This window comes from Antennarius striatus, chromosome 14, assembly GCF_040054535.1.
Source record: "Antennarius striatus isolate MH-2024 chromosome 14, ASM4005453v1, whole genome shotgun sequence".
Taxonomy (NCBI): Eukaryota; Metazoa; Chordata; class Actinopteri; order Lophiiformes; family Antennariidae; genus Antennarius; species Antennarius striatus.
The window spans coordinates 18,264,653-18,286,596 of NC_090789.1; the positions used below are offsets into that span (position 1 = coordinate 18,264,653).

At 39.7% G+C, this 21,944-nt stretch overlaps 3 protein-coding genes across 3 annotated transcripts; 2 read left to right on the forward strand and 1 right to left on the reverse strand.

Annotated features, from left to right (window-relative positions):
• Positions 1 to 309: 309 nt before the first annotated feature.
• On the reverse strand, positions 310 to 6,591 carry LOC137607202 (major histocompatibility complex class I-related gene protein-like). The gene is made up of 7 exons (XM_068332775.1): positions 6,300 to 6,591; positions 4,880 to 5,149; positions 3,017 to 3,295; positions 2,569 to 2,874; positions 1,855 to 1,958; positions 1,338 to 1,359; positions 310 to 1,213 (listed from the first exon to the last, which is right to left on the reverse strand). The coding sequence occupies exons 1-7, from the start codon at positions 6,346 to 6,348 to the stop codon at positions 1,161 to 1,163; spliced, it is 1,083 nt and encodes a 360-aa protein (XP_068188876.1). The 5' UTR covers positions 6,349 to 6,591; the 3' UTR covers positions 310 to 1,160.
• Positions 6,592 to 7,531: 940 nt separating this feature from the next.
• Positions 7,532 to 13,725, forward strand: LOC137607203 (major histocompatibility complex class I-related gene protein-like). The gene is made up of 6 exons (XM_068332777.1): positions 7,532 to 7,646; positions 9,379 to 9,648; positions 10,124 to 10,402; positions 10,555 to 10,857; positions 11,297 to 11,407; positions 11,863 to 13,725. Exons 1-6 carry the CDS (start codon positions 7,598 to 7,600, stop codon positions 11,877 to 11,879), a joined length of 1,029 nt encoding a protein of 342 aa, XP_068188878.1. The 5' UTR covers positions 7,532 to 7,597; the 3' UTR covers positions 11,880 to 13,725.
• Positions 13,726 to 14,485: 760 nt separating this feature from the next.
• slc39a7 (solute carrier family 39 member 7) lies at positions 14,486 to 21,049 on the forward strand. Its single transcript, XM_068332774.1, has 8 exons — positions 14,486 to 14,623; positions 15,639 to 16,141; positions 17,129 to 17,297; positions 17,618 to 17,695; positions 17,774 to 17,908; positions 18,354 to 18,458; positions 18,919 to 19,115; positions 19,189 to 21,049. The coding sequence occupies exons 2-8, from the start codon at positions 15,647 to 15,649 to the stop codon at positions 19,441 to 19,443; spliced, it is 1,434 nt and encodes a 477-aa protein (XP_068188875.1). The 5' UTR covers positions 14,486 to 14,623; positions 15,639 to 15,646; the 3' UTR covers positions 19,444 to 21,049.
• Positions 21,050 to 21,944: the final 895 nt, after the last annotated feature.

Here is a 21,944-nt window from a genome sequence, read left to right on the forward strand (position 1 = left end):
TTTGTATTTGTGCTTACTGACAAGAAATTCTCATCAGACGTCGACAACAACCCATACAACCAACACATGCAAACAAATCAAACATATACATTATGTCTATAAATTAAATGAAGTGCAATAAAATGAAATGTCACAGGGAACAGTATTAAACACACTTAACTAAAACACACTTGCTTGGGACTGGCCTACAGTTGGGACTGCTCTCATAGGGCTGCAGATGGCAGGGATTTTAACCCGGGTGGGGGTGGGGGCTCATACATGATAATCATGTGCTCTGTCACTGAGTTACATCCCTATATTTAAATTAAAAAAAAAAAGCCTTTAATGGTAACACCATCTACAAGACACCACCTGTATAGAGACACAATTGAATTGATGGCTCATGTATTTGGCCCCTTGGCTTTCTGCGCCTTCACTCCTTCATGTGTTCAATACTTCTTCCCTGTGCTGCGTTTGATTTCTTTGTATGTGTGGGATGCCTGGGTTGTTACCAACATCTGGTAAAAAATTTGTCAGCAGCAACTTTATAAATGTATTTGCTGAATGAATTTACTGTATTTTTTTTTTAACACTGTATTGATCCCCTAGGGGGAAATTAATATGATCAACACCGATCAGTTAAAAAGTGCTAAAACTCGCGAGGACTTTTCTTTTGGAGGCCCAGCACAGATGTTAAATATCTGCAGCTCGCATCAGGATTTGTGCTTTCATAAATGTGGGCCCTTTGACAAGAAAGAGTATTTCTCTAACCCCACCTTAAAGTATATTTAGTTAAATCATGAGCTCAACTTCATATCGACGCGTCTGTGAAGCTTAATAGCAACGGACTGGAAAAGCAAGTCAGGAGTCGTTTAACTTCCACAAGCACATAATGAATACTCCCTCAGGAGTTGTCTTTTTCGCAAACAAATCATTGCTTCAATTTGAAATGAATGGTAAAATAAATATTTACAAAATTATGACACAAATTTTTGTAACGGATCATAAATATAAAATTACCAGATTGAAGGCCGTCAGTGAAAGCATTTACATGGTTACACACCATGTAAATAATTAGATATCCTACTTCCCTTTTATTGCAGAAATACATTGTTCAGTCCATTCATTCTTTGAAGCAGTACAAGGTGGCACATACCGTATGAGGTAACCCTGTAAGAACATCAATTTCCATTTAAGTTCAGGCACTCGGAGAGTTCAGAGCTGTTGACAGAAGCTATAAGACAGAAACAAACAGTGTGAATCGCTCTGAACCTTCAAGATCTGTATGTACAGTTAACAATACAGTATGCAAAAGGTTTTCCACTGCAAAATAAAATTGAATAAAAGAAACATCTCACTTTTATCCTGGTTGTTCTGTGTCTGAAATGGAAAACAATAAAACAAGTAATTTAGTTATTGTTGGAAAAGATATAAAACTTGTCATTATTTGATCTTCAGTGATTCCTTCATCTGATCATTCAACCTGTGCAAGCAAATCCGTTCCAACCTTCTCCTAGTGCAGTCTCATTATCACTACTATCACTACTTTGAAGGGTCCTATAGAGACCAAATGACTCGCAAAAGCTGCCGCTCAACCTAAACATACTCCTGTGGTAAAGTGAAAAAGTGATTGTTACAAGAACGAAAGAGCTCTTACAGGTTTGAAAAATTTTCACATTTGAGAAAGAGTTTAAAAAAAATCTTCAACTTCTCCTTAATGTCAGAATTATGAATGATTTTAAACACTTTTTGGTTTCTTCATAGTTTTGAGGACAGAAACCTGATGCTAGGTTGCAATCTGAATAAAAAATAAATAAATAAAATTAAATTAAAAAAAGCAAAATAATCTTCAATGGTTCCATTTTCCCCTCTTACCTTTTTCTTTTTGAGGAACGCGAACAACAATCCACCGACGACAATCGCGAGGACAACGACACCCACGCCAGCGATGATGGGGATGATTTTTTTATTGGGATCTTCTGTTGAACAAAAGAAAAAGTTGGTTAGAAAAGTTAATCTGTCAACTAAAATATATATTTACACACATATTTATTTGAATATGTGTTAACTAGTACAACCACAAGTATCATTATATATCAGAGATATGCTAAAACCGTTCTAGATGTCAGGAATCGATGTACGTACGTACGTTTAACATGATCTGGACAAATCATGGGATCAATGGGTTTTAATTTTTTTAGCACTTCACTGAAGTATGTCATTAATGTTAGTATGGAGTAGAAACGCACTGCAACACTACTATTAATAGCTGTGTTGCACTTCTATTATTGTGTTGATCTTTGTAACATCAGTAAATAATGATTTTTCCACTGACATAATAAATCAATCAGGAATGTGGATGTTCTGGTTCACTGCTAAGTTCATAAAATAAGTGCAAGCACTACTAAATGCATGAGTTTGAAAAATAGGAATATTGTAAAAAAGAAAAAAAAATGTCCTGAAAGCTTAACAGACTAATAGACTGGGAGAATTTGTTGGATTAAATTGTCTAATAGTTCGGTTATTATTATTTATGTGAAAACGAATTTTGATTCAGATTGAAAGAAAAGAGCCAAATCCCAGTCTTACTCCAGTTGGTTGTGATCTTGTCTCTGTCCAGTCTGATGCTGATGCTGCCGTCATTCACGCCGGACAGCTCAAACACGCAGTCGTATCGCTCCCAGTCTTCAGGCGCCACCGATGAAAGTTTCAGGTCGACGCTCATCTGGAAGGTGTTATCGTGGTTGGGGAGGGTTTCTCTCGGTGTCACGTTCTCACGAAGTATCTTTCCATCTTTCCTCCAAATGAGCGTCGCCTTGCGAGGATAGAAACCCGTAGCGTGACAGGTGACTTTAGAGGTGGGGGTCTTCTGGAGGAGGAACATGGAGGGGAGCACTGAGGAGAGGATGGGGGGGGGGAAAGGGTGAAATTAAAGTACAAAATTCAATTGGAACATAAGATCTAACGAGAAAGCAACAGAGACGTCTGAAGAGAGTTCAAAACTTGAACAAAAAACGACCCCGGAGTGTTAATCTACCTGTTTTCATTAATGCGCTCTTGCCAAAAGCCACATAGCTCTTCAGCCAACCAGGGAACACCTCTGTGAGGAATATCTTATTGTGTTTAATTCTTGGTAAGTCCGCATTCCATTTCTCTTTGGTGGAGACAGCCTTTGATTCCGGGGTGACCCACGTCAGCGTCTCCATATCGAACGAAATCAAGTCTTCTCCGTCGTAAGCGTACTGATTAAAACCTTTTTTGTGTTGGGTCTCATCGTCCCACTCACAGCCGTTCATCCTCTGTAAAATGTGGACACCTGAGACAAAGAGAAAGAGAATCTCAGAAATCCTGAACATTTAGTGCTTCGTGTGACTCACTGCAGGTGTTTCAGTACACCAGGTAAACCCACCCATTTAGGCAGGTACAGTCTTTCTGATTCTAATTCTGATTACAGTATTTTCCGCATTATAAGGCGCACATTCATGAGCGACCCATAAAAAAAATAATAAAATAAAAAAAAATTCATATATAAGGCTCACTGGATTATAAGGCGCACTGTCAGTTTTTGAAAAAATTAAAAGGCTTTTAGTTGCGCCTTCTAGTGTGGAAAATACTGTAAATGCCTTCCTTGTCACTCAAGCCATGCCACACTTGAGTATTTTATTTAGGGGGAGGGTAGTTCGTTTTAAAGATACCCGACTACGTGTGGACAGAGGCCCACAGTGTCTGTGAGAACACGAACTGTAATGACCTTTCAGTTCTTAACTGGGGCTTCCTGATAACGGCACACACACATACACAAGCCACTCCCAATCTGTGTGTGCGTGCAAACCCAGTCTAACTGGCAGCCATCCCAGAATTCATGAGTCACAGTTAATGCTTAACTCTTACAATAATTTGAAAACCACAGACATTTTGTAAACTGGTTGAATTAATTTCTGTGAAAATGGATGTGAACCACGAAGACCTCAGGACTACATGCAGCGTGGTGGCTTGGGGCAGATGTGGAGCCGGCTGTGGTTTAGAGTTTGACTTGAAGGTTGGTGGTTTGCACCCCCCCCCCCACACACACACACACACAAACAAACACACACACTCTTCATCCTGATGTCTACTCCAACACAACTTGAACTGGCCTAACATTTCAGCCAAAGGCTTTTTGCAACAAGATCAGGTCAACCTGATCCGACTAGGTTAAATATAGACAGCTTCAGTGTGTGTGTGTGTGTGTGTGTGTGTGTGTGTGTGTGTGTGTGTGTGTGCCCACACCAGATTAAACACATACAGTAGGCACATATACATGCTGTCGTTTTATGTAGTGGATTTAATGTATTGAAGTTGACTTTGACCTCTGATTCGTTGGTGCCAGGGTGTGGCTGATGATAACCTGTACTGATTGTTATTAATTGCATGCCTACAGGCTCCTACATATAAATATGCATGTACAAAATTGCAGTGTCAAAGATAATTTCCCCATTGTGTGGATAAATAAAGTGGATTTAATCTTAATCTTAATTTCATGAGTCACATAATTTCACCGCTCACTCACACCAGTCAGTCATAAAATCACCTCCTGTCTCTCAAGTGAGGATGAATGTTGATCTACAGGTTATATTATATTTATATATATAATATATATATATATTTTTTTTAAATATATTTTTAAAAAATATAGTTTTTTATTCTATATACTAATCTGATCCCCGAAAGGGAATCAGATTAGTATATAAAAAAGTTAAAATTCATCTTAACTCTGGTTAAGCCTCTGTCATAGTTGGGGTAGTTGAGCCTCCGTTAACAAATACCCCGGTTTCTATCTTGAAAAGTCCCTTTCCTTGGTAACCAAAGTGAGATTGGTTTATAAAGGTACAGGTGAGATGTAACACAGTACCCAACGTACCTCCGCTTTGGTTGTAGCGTTGCTTCAGAGTATCCAACGTGTTTCTGAAGTAGTTGGGTCCATTCTGAAAACATTCCTGTTTGTACAACATCAGATGATGAGGCTCTTTCTGGAATAACGCGTCGACCCAGTCGTGTTTGATCTCGATTGTCTTGATGTTGTTGTCGCAGTAACCCACCACAACGTCGTCCACCAGTACGGCCACTGCGTACTCTGGGAAGTTTGGGATTCCAGAGGAGGCAGTGAAGAAATACTTCAGGGAATGTTTGACTGCAGAACAAACAAGAGTTATACAGTCAGGATTCATGTACACTCAAACAAACAAACAAACAAACAAACCCCCATCGCTTTTTAGGTTCATTAGCAAACCATACTACACCTAAGGAGGTGATCCTGGTACGTCCAGCTGAGGAGGAGACCTCGGGGCAGACCCAGGACCAGGTGGAGGGATTACACCTCAACACTGGCCTGGGAACGCCTTGGGATCCCCCCAGTCAGAGCTGGTGGATGTGGGGGGAAAGGGAAGTTTGGGGCTCCCCATTTTAAATTTCCCAGTTTGGGATAAATAAAGTATATCTATCTGTTGAGGCTGCCCCCCCCCCCCCTGACCCGACTACAGATAAGCGGTGGAAGATGGATGGATGGACAATCTTTAAATACCACACAAATCTATTTCCTGTATGTTCAGGCCGTGTAATTCTAGAGAAAGCTGCCGGATGTGGAGGTGAAAGATGGATGGTAATCAGGAAGTCCTGCAGGCAGAAACATCTCCTCTGTCAGGAAGCTGAAGGAGGGAAAGTCCTGCTTTGACTGTGAGCAGATTAACAGGATGACATCTAAGCTAAACAATGTACATATGTTCTCACACACATTTACATCTGACTGATGACCAGTCACAATGCCAGGCCGCACTGACAGCCCAGAGCTGGGGTTAGAGGACACCCAGCGCAACGCTTCCTCAGAAAACACGTGGTGTCGCCTGATCAGCATCTCATGGCAGCCGGGCTGTAGTATCTAGGGGGGGGTGGGATCGTTCTCTCACTGCAGCTGGTGATAGAAGTGTTGTGTTATACTCGGGGAAACGGTGAGATCGGCGGCCGATCGATCCTGGCTGTCGGGCCTGAAGGAGTGTTGTAAACGGGGGACTTTGTTTCATCAGCCCGGGCGGACAGCAGCGCCATGTGGTTCGGAGGGGGTCCATCTTACCACACATGCATTTATCCACACGTGTAAACTCAAATCTCGGTTGGTTTAGAAAACTCCAAAATAAAAAACAAACCCAAAAACCACGTGACGTCGCAACGATCGTAACGGAATGAGTTTACTTCCAAATACGGTCTTGGGTTCAGCGGCTCCCGTTCACCTCCACACATCTACAGATTCAGAGAAAGATCAGAATACGTTTGAGTAAAGGTTTTACCTGGTGATGAGAGCTGAACGAACAGAAACAACAAGAAGACCCTCGTCATTTTGCTGCTGGGGGGCGGCGGCGCAGCTGCTCCACCGACCGTCCGACGCGCGTCTGAGGCTCTTACGCAGGGCGCGGAGGGAGCGGTGAGTCACCGGCGGTCAGAAGGGACTGTAGGGAAATTATTTGAGCGGAGACAGGGATCGTCTCCATTTTAGTTTCTTTTATGAAAGACTGTACAGTATAATACTGATAATAATGTCGCTGAAAAATATCATCACCCTGAAGTCATTCAAGCAGCCACCCACAGCGACGTTCTTGACCTTAGGGCGCGTCCCGTTAGGGGTCACCACAGGGTGTCCTCCTTTTCCATGTCAGCTTGTCTTCTTCATCCTCCTCTCTATCACCAACTACCCTCACGCCTTCCTCACTACATCCATCTATCTTCTCTTTGGTCTTCCTCTTGCTCTCTTCCCTGGTAGCTCCATCCTCATCTCCCTTTCACCAACATCCTCACCATCTCTCCTCTGGACGTGTCCAAACCATCAGAGTCAGCTCTCTAGCCTTGTCTCCAGAACATCTCACCTCAGCTGTTCCTCTGATGAACTCATTTCTTATCCGATCCAACCTGGTCACCCCTAGAAAACCCTCAACATTTTCATTTCCTCCACCTCCAGCTCAGCTTCCTGTCTTCTTTCCAGCACCACCGTCTGTAATCCGTCCATTGTGGCCGAGTAGAAGTCCTCCACCTTCACTATTTCTTCTCCCTGTAGCCTCACTTTTCCTTCTATCCTGTTTGCAGTACAAAAATAAATCAATTCCATTTCCATTTCTCATACATTTTAAACTATTTTATATAATTTTATACATTTTATACAAATGCTTCTGGTTATCTGATCCCAGTGGATGTAGGTGAGCCCTTGTAAAATATGACAACAGTCAAAGATCAACATGAGGCTTTTAGCGCACATGCTTTGTGGAGAAAAAGCAGAGACCTAACCCTAACACACACACACACACACACACACACACACACACACACACACACACACACACACACACACACACACACACACACTGGAGGATTTAAAGTTCATTCACTGGAAATCGTCGTTCTTGTACCAGATTCTTTTAGATTATGTACCGTGTGTGGAGTTTTCCTTTAATAAAGCTGCATCAAAAAAAAGAGAAAAAGCCAGAACACTCCCCCCCCACCCCCAGCCCCACCCCGCCCCCACCGGAAACGGAGCCTCGGTGGTGAAACATCTGAAGCGCGTCTCGGAGCTGAAGCTGCGCTGTGACAAACCAAGATGAGGATATTAGTGATCCTGTTTCTCCTCTGCCAGGTCTCATCTGCATGTAAGATCACGTTTTGTTTTTAATGATGTGTTTTGAAGGTTTTTTTCTTCATTCATTCTCCACCTTTGAATGAGTGAGGTTAGTTTCACTTTTACTTTTAAAAGAACCGCACCTTATTGCATCACCTAATTCATGAGATCGATGTTCTGCAAATAATCGCTTTACACACACACACACACACACACACACACACACACACACACACACACACACACACACACACACACACACACACACACACACACACACACACACACACACACACACACACACACACACACACACACACACACACACACACACACGTCCTGAAACATGCTGAGCTGCTTCCAGTGTGATGCCCAAACACATTTAGAGCGTTGAACCTCTGCACCGGTTAAATCCTCTTGATCCAGGTCTTCTATGTAAATGTGGTTCTGGATTCATTTAGTCATTCCCTTATTTTGAATCATAATTTTTAAATTTTTTTAAAATTAATTTACTTATTTTTAATTTAATTTAATTTTTTAAGTCTGTGGCTGTGGTTTGAAAGTCCACAAGCATTCCTGTACATCCTTCAGTGTCCTCCTTTCCTGTCATTAAGGCCAGCTTCCCTAAAGCCGTAAGAGATAAGAGATAAAGCACTGAAGTATTTTCAATAGCATTTAGTGAAGAACAGCTCTTATCAGGACCCTCAGATGCTTCTGGATCATTTTGCTCAGTTAGAACTCATGTAGACAGCAGATTAGTTGATCTCTTTATTGTTCATTATTAATTATTTGTCTTTGCACCTTCCATCCTTCCCTGGTGTTTCCTAATGTTTACCCTGGGTTTTCATTATTATCGTTTGCCTATTCCATGTGGATATTGTTTGTTTTGTGCTGCTGATGTAGGCTGACCTTTGTCTGCCTGAGTTTATGTTACTGCTTCCCTGACTTGCACTCTTGTCTTTAGTGTCCGTCCAAGTCTGTGTGTTTCCATTTCCTCAATTAAAGTGGTTCAGGCTGTGTGAGGAAAAAGCCCAGTACGGTTCTCCATCCTCTGCTCCGTAACTGGATCAACTGGCTCCACCAGACTGTCCCCTAGACAGAAAAACAGAACTGACGTCCACAGACATCAATAGCAGCCAATGAGTCAAGACAGGGTCATTTGGTCCATTTGGTCCAGTATCATTTGGTACTGGACCAAATGGACCGCACAGAAAGACGTCCAGAACACACTTCAGGTGTCATTGTCTCCCGTTACCCCGAGATCAGCGGTCCCCAACCACTAATTCTCATTATTGCAATTATTATTATTTGATTGACTTGTTCACCCATTGATTGGAAATGATCAGTATTTCCCCTCCTTTGAACGCACTGATTGTAAGTCGCTATATTTCCAAATAAACCTCATCAGTGCAGTCACTTCAATCCAGTTTTTAATATAATTATTTCTTACAATTTCTTACAATCGTGTACACAGATGTTGATTATTAATTTATGAAAAAAAAGGTTGTTTATTGTCTGTTGATGTCTGCATTTTACATAAAACCACTGGTGATTTATTATTAGACTACTAGGTGTACTAAAATAATTTCCGGCAACAGTGTCAGTATCAGGAACAACTCCTATTCATCAATGAAACCAAACACACTGACCCCTCAGCAATGGGTTCCCATCAAACTGAGCCCACTCAAGTGTACATGTTCAAATTGAATCATACTACAAAACACTGATAGTTGGGATGATGATGAACCTTGTTTTTCCTACAGTGAAACACACCCTGAGGTTTTTCTTCACTGGATCCCATGGAGTCATTCACTCCCCAGAGTTTCTGGGTTCCGCAGTGCTTGATGACGTTCTGATGGGTTACTGCGACAGCATCAAGAACATAGTAGAGCCAAAGCAGGAACTGGTTAAATATTTTTTTGAAAATGATCCTGAACATTTGAAGTGGTATCAAGGAGAATGCTTTCAGAATCAGCCAATCTTCTTCAAAGCCACAATTCAGAGTTTGATGAAGCTCTACAACCACAGTGGAGGTAGGCAATCGTGTGTTCTGTGGTGCCTCTCAGCCTCAACTTTACTAACCTTTACTAACCATTAATCTAATTCATTTTAGATGCCCCACCTGGTGCTTTCTTGCAGGATTACATAACTTTTCCAGTCTTTTGTTGCTGCCATCCAACACGCACTGCTTGCATCATTTTAAACCTGGAAATATTGTTTTTTTTAAAAAACAACAACATTTCTCATTTTAACGTTTGATCTTTTGTCTTCGTAGTATTTATTTTATTTTTTATTCTATAAATATAATAATAATAATAATAATAATAATAATAATAATAATAATAATAATAATAATAATATTATTATTAATAATAGCAATAATAATAATAATAATAATTATTATAATCATCATGTCTCAACTGAAGTGATCATTGGGGTCATTAAAATGTCGTTTTATGTATATTATATTGTTTTTCCCTCCCTGATCTCTCTGACTCTCTCTCTTAGGAGTCCATGTTTTACAAAGAATGGATGGCTGTGAGTGGGATACTGCGACTGGAAAGGTTACTGGTTATATGAAGTATGGATATGATGCTCAGGACATCTTATCGTTTAATATGGAGACATTGAAATGGGATGCCCTGAAACCAGAGGTTGTCAGCATCAAACAGAGTTGGGAGGCTGTGGAGCCTAGAATGACATATGTTGTGACTTTCCTCACTCATGTTTGTCCTACTTTCATGAGGAATTATGTGGTTCACGGCAAGAGTCTTCTGGAGAGAACAGGTTAAATCTCGTTTTTCTTCTACCTTCATCTCATAAGTTAGTCTAGTTATATTTTGCTATATCACGTTTTTCTTACTCTCCTTTTCTGTCATACTTTCTGTCCCTCTTTTGCTCCATCTCCTTCTATTGTCTGTTTCTGTCTTCCTCTCCAGAGCGCCCCCTAGTGTCTCTCCTGCAGAGGACTCCCTCCTCTCCAGTCACTTGCCACGCTTCAGGCTTCTATCCTGACACAGCTGCACTCTTCTGGAGGAAAGATGAAGAGGAGATTCATGAGGATGTGGTCCATGGGGGGATTCTTCCCAACCATGATGACACCTTCCAAATGAAAGTTACCCTGAACCTTTCGTCAGTGGCACCCGAAGACTGGAAGAGATACGACTGTGTGTTCCAGCTGTCTGGTAGAAGTGATGACATCATCACCAAGCTGGACAAAGAAAACATCAAGACTAACTGGGGTAAGGCTGCAATTTTTATTTATTCAGTAAAGGTACACCAACAAAGGTCATATATGCAGAAATGTTTCAAATGGAGACATCTTGATAGGAGTTAACTCCAAATTCTAAAATGAACAGTTCACCCAAAAATAATTAGTCATTATCCGCTTACCTTCTGGTGCCAGTAGAGAAGTAGGTGAAGACATTGCTGGAGGTTCAGCCTTAAACTATTTTAAATCTTTCTAACACACGGCTGAAGAAAATGGAGAAAAATATATATAAATAAATAAAATAAAACAGGATGATTCCAGAAAGCTCTGTGCAACTGTGTTTCCAGAAATCCCCAATGAGTAATTTTATTATTTTATTTTATACACCCTTTTTAAAATTAGATTGTTACTGGAGTGTTAATGACTGATTTATGCACACATTCTGTGTGAATGTCCCTTTTTGGTTCTAGTTTCTCCTTCTAAATTTCCCGCCGGTGCTGCTGTTGGAATAACTGTAGGATTGCTGCTGCTGCTGGTTGTTGTTTTTGGAGTAGTCATCTGGAGAAGAAAAAAGAATAATGGTGAGTGAAGCCATTGTTACTCCACGTTTGGTTACAAATGAAACTAAAAGGTAATATAAAAAGAGTTCACCAAGGTTGGCTGTGATAGGGATTACACTTATACAAGAAGAAAGTGGACCTTTCATTTATTAAGAAGAGTCCAGTGTTAAATCCAGTTGATTCTTTTTTGCATTTCTTGATGAAGAAGAGATTCAAAAGGCCTGTATTTTGACTAATATAGTGTGTGTTTGTCTGTGGTGAAAAAAACAAAACCCCTACACCGTAGCAGAGGAGTAAGTACTCCCAGTGTATGCTCTATTAATTAAAGTTAATCTGTCTGTCTATTTCTTTCATGAAAAATGTATTTATTTTACTTTATAAATATTATTAATCAGCCAATGAATTAAATTTTTTGTTTTTGTTTTTCACTCATGTTGAAAAATAGATTTATCTGAATTCTCTGTTTTTAACTACAGTTTCTCAACCGTTGTAACCACGCAAGAAATCAACGTCGAGCAGCTTGTGGTGTTTCAGGTTTGCTTGGTGCTGAACAGAGTATTTAGGAAATGTTGGCTTTATGTCACATTCATCCCATGGTCCTAACTGTGTTATTCAGTATACAAATTTTGATTGTGGAGGTGTCTTTTCATTTCTTTGATTAATTAAATTAAATTGATTGAAATACTATTAAAACAATATAAGATTTCACTACTAAGAGTAAAGTTGAAAAGAAAGAAAGTAGAGGAGTACAATTAGATTTTAAAGGTTTTAGCTCACTATAAATGGGTCAGCAGCATCACAGTACTGACAACAAAAGAAGATCTGATATCAAATGTCTATTTACATTTTAAAACCCGAATCCTAGTTTTTGGGGCAAATATTTCATATTTTGACCTCTTTGACCCTCAATCATTTTGTAGTTAATATAATCAAAAACCAATACGGTGTATAATGGAACACTTAATATTAATGACTAAAAATGTGGTGAAACACAGGTGTGAAATAGCATAAAGCAAGTAAATACTCAAGTAAAAGTATGGCTAAAACTATTTTAGAAGTGCAAGTGTAATCATTTAGTTCATGAAGTTAATGAATTTTCAATCCTGCCAGAAACAGATGAGTTATTATGAGCTCTACTATAAATATGAATGAGGTATGATGTGTTTATGGTGTCTAGATTGTCATGAAGAGAACATTTCTTGAACACTATCTAGAAAATATTTTATACATTAGACAGTTTGTCTTTGATGGTTGTGATTAAAGAAAACATATTCAGACTCATTTATATAGCATATATAATTTCCCTCGGTCTGGATCCCCCGGTCAGAGCTGGTTGATGTGGCTAGAGAAAAGGAAGTTTGTTCCCTGTTAAACAATATTATACAATTTATAATTTATATCTTATACAATTTCCTCCGGGATTAATAAAGTATCTATCTATCTATCTATCTATCTATCTATCTATCTATCTATCTATCTATCTATCTATCTATCTATCTATCTATCTATCTATCTATCTATCTATCTATCTATCTATCTATCTATCTATCTATCTATCTATCTATCTATCTATCTATCTATCTATCTATCTATCTATCTATCTATCTATCTATCTATCTATCTATCTAAACAAACAGCGAGCCGACTGAATAATGCGAATGAAGATGATGTTGAATTTCCCTCAGTTTGATGCTTTTATTTTTTATTTTTTTCACATTTAGACAATCAATCATGATCAAATTTCTCATTGAAAGTGTCCATCCATTCATTTTTTTGTGGACGAGATGACTGTAATCGTCTCGTCTACATCCTGCTGGAGCTGGACAGATTGCCACAGTGGCCTTATATTGAATAAAAATTCAGTGACGATTACAGCCTTTAATGATGAAGCCATTGCTTCTTTCACAGGTCAAAATTGATGCATTGAAAGCACTGATTTAGATAATGATATTGATACGCATAATTTAGATAATGTGTATCATGATATTTCCCTGTTGGTGGTGAAACGTGTACTTTTGATGACAGTATAAATAAGCAACAAACTATATAAACTATTATACACAAAAAGCAATTGTATGCAGTTACAGTAATGTAATGTAATTGAATGAAAGTTTCTCAATTAGATATGTTCTGCACATAGTATAAAACCTGATTATTTAACATTCCACTGAAATGTGTCATATCTTTATTGTAATTCTATGTTGTAAACTGATTTTAGTACTGTAATTTCTAATGTTTTTGCTTTTTTGTGTGATTTTAAATTCTTTCCATTGACACAAGACTATGAACAATCTATGAAGTGTGTTTTATTCTGAATCAATAAAACAAGTTTATCCAGATGTGTCATTGAGAAGTTTCAGTTCTTCACTGGTTTTGACCACGTGGCTTGATGATGGAATTGGTTGCACTGCTGCTTCACAGCAGAACATCCTGGAGATAACAGAAGAGGTCAGAATCTCTCATCTGATGCCTGAGTAGAACTAACAACATGGAAGGGAAGAAAATCACAAAGCTGAAAGGAAACTGTCCTGACAAAAACCAGGAATTTTTTTATCTAACTCCAGGAAATTATAGACCATTTTAAAAAAACATTTAAACAAATGAATAACATGTTCAATAAATAGTATATATGCAAATATCAAAGTGGATTTAGGAGTAAACAGAATACATTGGACTCAGTTTTATGTTCAGATCATAACATAAAACTGAGTGATATTTCCCTGTTGGTGGGAGATAAAAAGAATAAAACATGTTTGAAAAATGATCATATTAATGGTGTTGTAATTTTTCAGCTAAGTAGACAAAAACAAATTTTCAACAAGAAAAAGAGATGCCAGTGAGGTCAAAGTAATATTAAATAATCAAAAATTAATAGAATGAACCACATGAAATTTTTAGGGGTATGTGAGTACTGTACTGTGTTGTCAAGGAACTGCATTACCACTCCGTTTCAGCAAGCGGCGGTAATGTGACATTTAATTCTCTCCCAACCAACAATAAGCCATAGACGGAGAAGAAGAACCAGAACGCCACAGAAAGGAGACGAAGAAGACCCCAACGACGATCTCGCGAGAACTCGATCGCTCTCGCGAGATTTCGCTGTTTACAAGCGCGAATGCCACGTCTGTCCAGCAGCATCAACGTAGACCGAAACATTAGTGGTTTATCTAAATATAAACCACACCGGACGGATACTCATTCAGCGGTCCGACAGACAGTGGCATCTGACACAATCCGGTGAGAATTAAATGTTTGTTTTTTCATTGTTTAACATAGAAATGTTGCCTCTGCAGCAGCGACATGTCAGTGAGTTGGTTGTTAGCTAGCCGGCTAACTGTCTGCGTAAGAGTGAAACTGTGGATCGGTGACTGTTTGTGTAACAAGAAGCTTCTGATCCTGTCAGGATGAAGCTCAAACTACAGTCACGACTTACTTAAGTCCTCTAGTAAACAACCGCAGTCAAAAGCTTATTTAAACTGACACGGGAAAGTTAGCTAGCTGGGAATTCATCCCGACAGTTTGAGATCCTGCACACAGCGGACCTGCTGTAAACAGTATTAACAATATTAACACAGGGAAACCATGATGTCCAGTACAGCCTAACAATATGGTGCAGTGCAGATGTCTCAAGCATTAAAACAGAAAGTAGGGTTACAATGTAATCCGAGTGGGAGGGAATGATCATTAACATAAAACACCTGTTTTGTGACTGTTTCTCTGTAGTTTTCGTTTAAATAAAAAAAATAAATTCACTTTTTTCCACATTTTTCTTTATGAGAAATGGGGATCAGTGGTGTTTTTCTAGCTTCTCTTTACCACTTCCTGTGGTGACTCATGTTGATGAGTCTGCTGGGCATTTGAGGGGAAATGGAGAGTCCCATCTGATGTTTCACTTTCATTTTAGTACCATTGGTAAACACTGGTTCATGGTTTAACAACCATCTGATTTTTTATTGTGAATCATTAACTGCTTTAACTCTAGTTGGTAAAGTGTTGTAATAATGTCTTATTTGCTATTTCCTAACATGTTTGAGAAAGTTAATATTCTTCTTTCTATACGTCAATAGCAAATAGGTCCACTGTAGCTGAATGGATTTTTCATTTCTTCCAAGTTAAAGAAAATCTCCTTTGTTCAATTGTGTCATCGATTACTGATTCTGTAGTCTTTGATCATCATTCTGTTATTATGTAAAAATCATTTCAGATAGTTTTTTACTTACTCCATGTCTTCTTTACCTCTCTCTTGTCATAGGGGATACTATGGGATGTGTACGTCTGCTGACGCTGGCGGTGGTCATGTCTGCTATGCTCCTCCGTCTGACCATTGCTCATAGCCATTCCCATGGAGACCACGGCCATGGCCACCATCATCACAGCCACTCCCACGGAGAGCATGATCACTCACACGGCCCTCAGGTGAAGATGTTCCATGGAACAAGCAAGTGGAGTGCAGAGGCAAACCTCCCTCCAGATGAGGAGGAAGAGCATCACGGACACGCGCACTCCCACGATCATGGACACGCACACTCCCACGATCACGGACATGCACACTCTCATGATCACGGACATGCACACTCCCATGATCACGGACATGCACACTCCCACGATCACGGACATGGACATGCGCACTCCCACGATCACGGACACACTCATTTGGAGGATCTTATTCAGATGCATGAGGAGGAGAGTGGACACGGAGGGGAGAGATTGAAGAAGGAGGCAGAGAAGAGGGATGTGGTGGAGCTCTGGATGCAGGTTTGGTCCTGAATACAAACAGAAATAATGAGCATTGAGATTGAACTCTAACCAGGGAGAACTACATTCATCTTGCGAAGGAGAGACACAGTTTTAATCCACTTCTAGCAGCTGTGAGCGGTGCTGGTCAGGGTCCAGGTAACACTCCTGTCACCGGTCTTCCGGCTCGACTTTATGAGAATCATTTTCTCCCATTAAGCTACAGTACTTTCTGCACTATAAGGCGCTCTTAAGAGCCCTTAATTTTCTCAAAAACCAATGGTGCGCCTTATAATCCAGTGCGCCTTATATATGAAAAAAAGTTTTTCGAATGGACTTTCTGATGTTTGACCATTTAGATTAAGGCAGCTGCATCACCTTGAACACACAATTCTCTACGTCCCAGTTGTGGTTATGTGATAACGAAGCGCACTTCAGAAAATTAAAATACCATGGAAAAGGTTTTTTCTTTCTGTAATTTCTTTCAAACAGTTAAACTTTCATATTTCATATCCTCATATTTTGATCCTTTTTTGTTTTTAATTTTGATAAATATGTCTTAACAGTTCATGAAAATCTAAAATCTAGTATGTCAAATTATTATTTCTACCACACTTTGTCGTTCCTGTCAACTTTTCTTGAATAAGTTTTAATCCAGCATCGTTTGCAGCCGGTTCTGTCAGTAATAATCTCTGGTTTATACTCCTGGTGGATGGGGACAGTCTGAATCTTCTGGACTGATGTCATGTCAACAGTCTTCCCCTTGACTTTATTAGTGTGTACGAAATGGATTAAATAAGTGTATTGCCTCATCATTGGTGTTGTTAACGACAGAATCAAATATATTTGTGCTTATAAATTTAGTTCTTCCTGCATATTCTACCCTGATTAGCCTCTGCTCACATCACAGAGTCTGTTGTCTCCCTTCTTCAGTAACAACTGGTTAATGATCTGCTGTCCTGCAGGATGAATGAATGAATAATGAACTTCCCTCCATCCCCTCCGTAGGCGATTGGAGCGACGCTGCTGATCAGCGCTGCCCCCTTCCTCATCCTGTTTCTAATCCCAGTCCAGTCCAACAGCGACCAGCATCAGAATCTGCTCAAGGTGCTGCTCAGCTTTGCCTCAGGTGGCCTCCTGGGTGACGCCTTCCTCCATCTCATACCTCATGCTTTGGGTAGGGAAGAAATGTCCAGAAGCCTTTGCTGTATTTTTGGTTTGATCTTTTTAAAATTTCCTCACAAATTCACATTTTTTTTCTCCTTAGTTCACCTTCAGTTAGTCTTGTAGCTTAGTGTTTGCTGCATGATAGAGAAAAAAAATCGTACATGAGTCTTTCCCACGATAGCTTTTTAAGTCTTCAGGTTCAAAAAACAAGACGTTGAGTGGTGTTTATGATTTATTCTTTCATCCTTGATGACACAAAGCAACAGGATCTCCTACTTGTCTCTGTGAGTTTAATGTCTGCTTGCTGTTTCATTTCAATAATTGTCACAGAACCCCACTCACACCACGGAGACGATCACGGACACTCACACAGAAGTGAAGAATCACATGACCACGGTCACTCCCATGGTACGTAGTAAAACATACATTATACTGTATATGTGAAGTCAGTAGATTTCTGATATTTTCTCTGGTGTCTCTGCACAGGAGCCGCCCACAGTCACATGATGTCAGTGGGTCTGTGGGTTCTCGGCGGGATCATCGTCTTCCTCGCCGTTGAGAAATTTGTGCGTTTGCTGAAAGGAGGGCATGGTCATGGACATTCCCACAGTCACTCACATGGTGCGTTGACGGAGATTATTTATTTATTTTTCAATTTTATTTTATATACAGTATTTTCTGCACTATAAGTCGCACCTAAAAGCCTTTAACTTTCTCAAAAACTGACGGTGTCCCTTATAATCCAGTGCGCCTTATAGTGTGGAAAATACTGTACTGATCACCTTGGGGAAATTAATAGCGCCCTCTAGTGTTAGTAATTCAAACATTTGTCCCCTGTTTGAGGGAACACATTTCCTGAAAGAATGCATTTGAACTAGACTTACAGAACAAAAATGTGCTGATCTACCCTGATGGTGTAGATATCATATAAAAAAGTAGTCCAGCATAAATTCCAAAGACAGCTAGTTATCCCCAAATCTACTAGTAGCGGCAGGAACTACTCACATTCTCAGTAGATGATCTGAGATTTGGGGTAAATTTGAACTTAATATAACATTTTCCGAAGGTCCCAAGGAAAAGAATAGCGATGGAGAAGACGAAAAGGTAGAGAAGAAGAAAGAGAAGAAAGGAGGCAAAGATGAGGTACCAAAGAAAGAGACGCTGAGCACAGGTGAGCGAGTTCCTTTTTCCTCCCAGGGCATTGATGAATACATCGTTTGACGCAAATAAACGATCGCGACTGATGGTGCGATCGTGTACGGGCAGCCACTTTAAAAAAAATGACACGAAAAGCGGGACGTCAGCAAAACTGTACGAGCAACTAAGCAGTCAAATGTAGTTCATGGAAGAAATGCTGCAACTCTGCACCCTGCTCTGACAAGAAATCGGTTATTGTTGTTTTAAGATGTGCATTGACCAGCTTGTCTTGCAAAAATAAATACTGAAACTGAATTTACTGGTAAATAATGGGTTAATGCAGGAGAAATGGCGGATATTTTTGAAATTATCTGAAATTTTCAGATATTTTTCTTGAACCAAAGTCATTCCTTTCACTTCATTTTGGGTGTGATTATGTGTGCACTGCTGCCCTCAAACATTTCCAGTTTGATGCTATTCCTATCCTAACACAGACATCAAGGTGTCCGGTTACCTGAACCTGGCCGCTGACTTCACGCACAACTTTACTGACGGGCTGGCAATCGGAGCGTCATTCCTGGTTGGCCCAACAGTTGGCGCTGTCACTACCCTCACCATCCTGCTGCATGAGGTCCCACATGAGATCGGGGACTTCGCCATCCTTGTCCAGTCTGGCTGCACCAAAAGAAAGGTGGGTTTTATTCGTTACGTTCAAGCGTGAGAGAAGCTCAATGCTAAACGTCGTCGCGTCCGTTGTTTTTCAGGCCATGTCTCTGCAGCTGCTCACGGCCATCGGGGCTCTGGCCGGCACAGCCTGCTCCTTGTTGGCTGAAGGCGTTGGCGCTGCCGCGACCGCCTGGATCCTGCCGTTCACCGCCGGGGGCTTCGTTTACATCGCCACGGTGACCGTGCTCCCGGAGCTGCTCGCCGGCCGCTCCAGTTTCGGACAGTCCCTGATGGAGATCCTGGCCTTGTTGTTCGGAGTCGGCATGATGGTGCTGATCGCTGAATACGAGTGAGACTTAAGAGGACGGAAGTCCTCACAGAGTGGGGAACAATACTTTTAAGTTCAAATGATGATTGTTCGGTGGTTTTTCTCTTTTTTTTATTTGGGAACATGTTATTGGATGGAGAAAGAATGTTTTTTGTTATTACCTGCTTTTTTTTTTTTTTTTTTTTAAAGCAGAAAATGGTTACATCAGTGATGTTTGTCATGTGATAAATCTAGAGCTGGGAAAAAAAAAAGTTTTTTCACCTCATGAGGACCAAGATTCTCCATCATAATAAAAGACTGAAATCCCTCTGTCCAGTGTCTCACCTATTTCATCTATTTCATAATTTATCTGTGGTTTTACTGCTGTTTAAACTGACAGGTGTTACTATCCAAAGGTGAATTAAAATACCTTTATTTTCCAGAATATTGCAAAATCATCTAATTATGTACCTTGAAAAACACATCTCAGAATTATTTTATGTAAACATTCTAAAATGTGGCCCAGTTTTTTTTTTGTCTCTACAGTGAATTGTTTAGTTGCACTTGTTTCAAGTCTGTCCTTGGAAATATTGTTCATATTTTTACGTTCCACTTCAAAAAAATAAATCATGTCATTTCTACAGTGCTCTAAAAAGTGCTAAAATCATTAAAATCCTTGAGAAAGGAAAATTGTTTAACAGTCCTTCACAATCTGTTACTTTTTTCAAAGGGATGATAAAAAATGCAGATAGAAGACCTGTGATTGTTGTTATTTCAGTTTGTTTGAATATTCATGTCTAAAAATGAAATCTGAAGAAATGTCTGCATGAATGGATGAAATGAGTCGATTATTTCTGCTGTTACCAGAGCGGACCACAAGAGGGAGCAACAGGTTTCACTGCTGGTGCGTTTCAAGGACCCTGATGTGACTGTTCTCACAAAGTACTATGGAGAATTAAAAACTGTTCTCTGATACCTGACCTGCAGACAGCAATGTCATCCGTTCTGAAGTTACATTTATTTTTATTGTTTTCAGTTTTCACTGCACACTTTGTACTGTAAACGGGAGCGTCTAGAAGAACAGATGACTGATATGGGGCTTTTGATATATGAACAGAATTGTACTGTAGATGTAAATCATGGGTTGCTACACTTTTTTTTTCTTTTTTTTAACCATTTGACCTCACAACAAAAGCAAGGGTGTCTCCTGTCAATCAGCAACTTTCAATATTGATAAGGAGCCTGAAGAAGGGAAATTATTCTTATGGTAATTCATTTATTACTTAAAAGTTGACACCTCCAACATATACACAATGTGATTATTCCAACTGTTAATAAAGTACACAAAGTGTTGTAGTAATACCCTTTTCTTTGACACACCATGATAGGAAACTGCCTTGATGTGGTCCTCTAAATCAAGTACAATTTAGATGGAAACACTACATACTAAAGATTTTGGCCACATCAGGTCATGTATGTTACATCAAAAAATGCTGATACTCGCAGCTCCCTAAGGTTCTTGAACGCAACATTCAAATGACTGCTCTGCCATTGGCTATTACCTAGCATCCTGGCATCCCATTGGCTAAGAGGGACCTCTGTGTGTAGCTAGATAGGTGTCTATGCAGCGTCCTTGTCATTCGGCCCTTGACCCATGAGGTGTTCTGATGATTCTACATAAATATATTAACTTTTAGAGTATTCACTATGGACCCCAAGAACGTGACGGAGAAAAGAGGAAAAGAAAAGAGTTTTTTTTGTCTGTACAAACAAAGTAAGAGATCATAGAAAAGCCTGAAAAAGGGACGCGTTTGGTTGATCTCTCCAAAGAATATGGCCGTAATGCATCTACAATCACCACGTTATTAAAACAAAAGGAAGTTTAAGGAGTTTAAGGCGTCGCGTGGGTGGTTGGAGAAGTTCAGAAGGAGGACTGGAATTCACTCTGTTGTTCATGGGGGGGCAAGAGGGCATGAACCAAAGAGGGCAAAAAACAAGGAGGGCAGCAGTTAAAAGGTAAAAGACCATCATTTTTATTCTTTACTCTATTCTTTGTTTTTTACTTCATGCAAAACTCTCATTTATAGTGTAATAATCTAATTTTAACATGTATTTGTTACATGTTTTGATGCATTTTTATGCTTTATAAAACATTTATGTCTGAATTTTTGGGGGGCTTGGAACGGATTAGGGCATTTGGATGGAAACGCGTCTCTACTTACGTAATTTTATACTTGAAATTTCTTCCAGAACCAATTAATTTCGCAAGTAGAGGCACCACTGTACAACCAAAGCTGACTTTCCTTTAATAGTCTTACTTCCCTCTTCCTTTCCTCCCATCTCTTGACACCCACTGCAGTTCCACTTTTTCTTCTGCATTGTCAACCACATGTTGCAAAATACAACAGGAAAATGTGAATCTGACCACATGTTTCCAGTTCATTTGGAGAACATTTAACAAGTTAATCCCATTGCCTTAAGGTCAGGAGTTTGGACAAGTCAAAATCTAAATTGATTCAGACATACATATTTATATTTAGCCCAGGA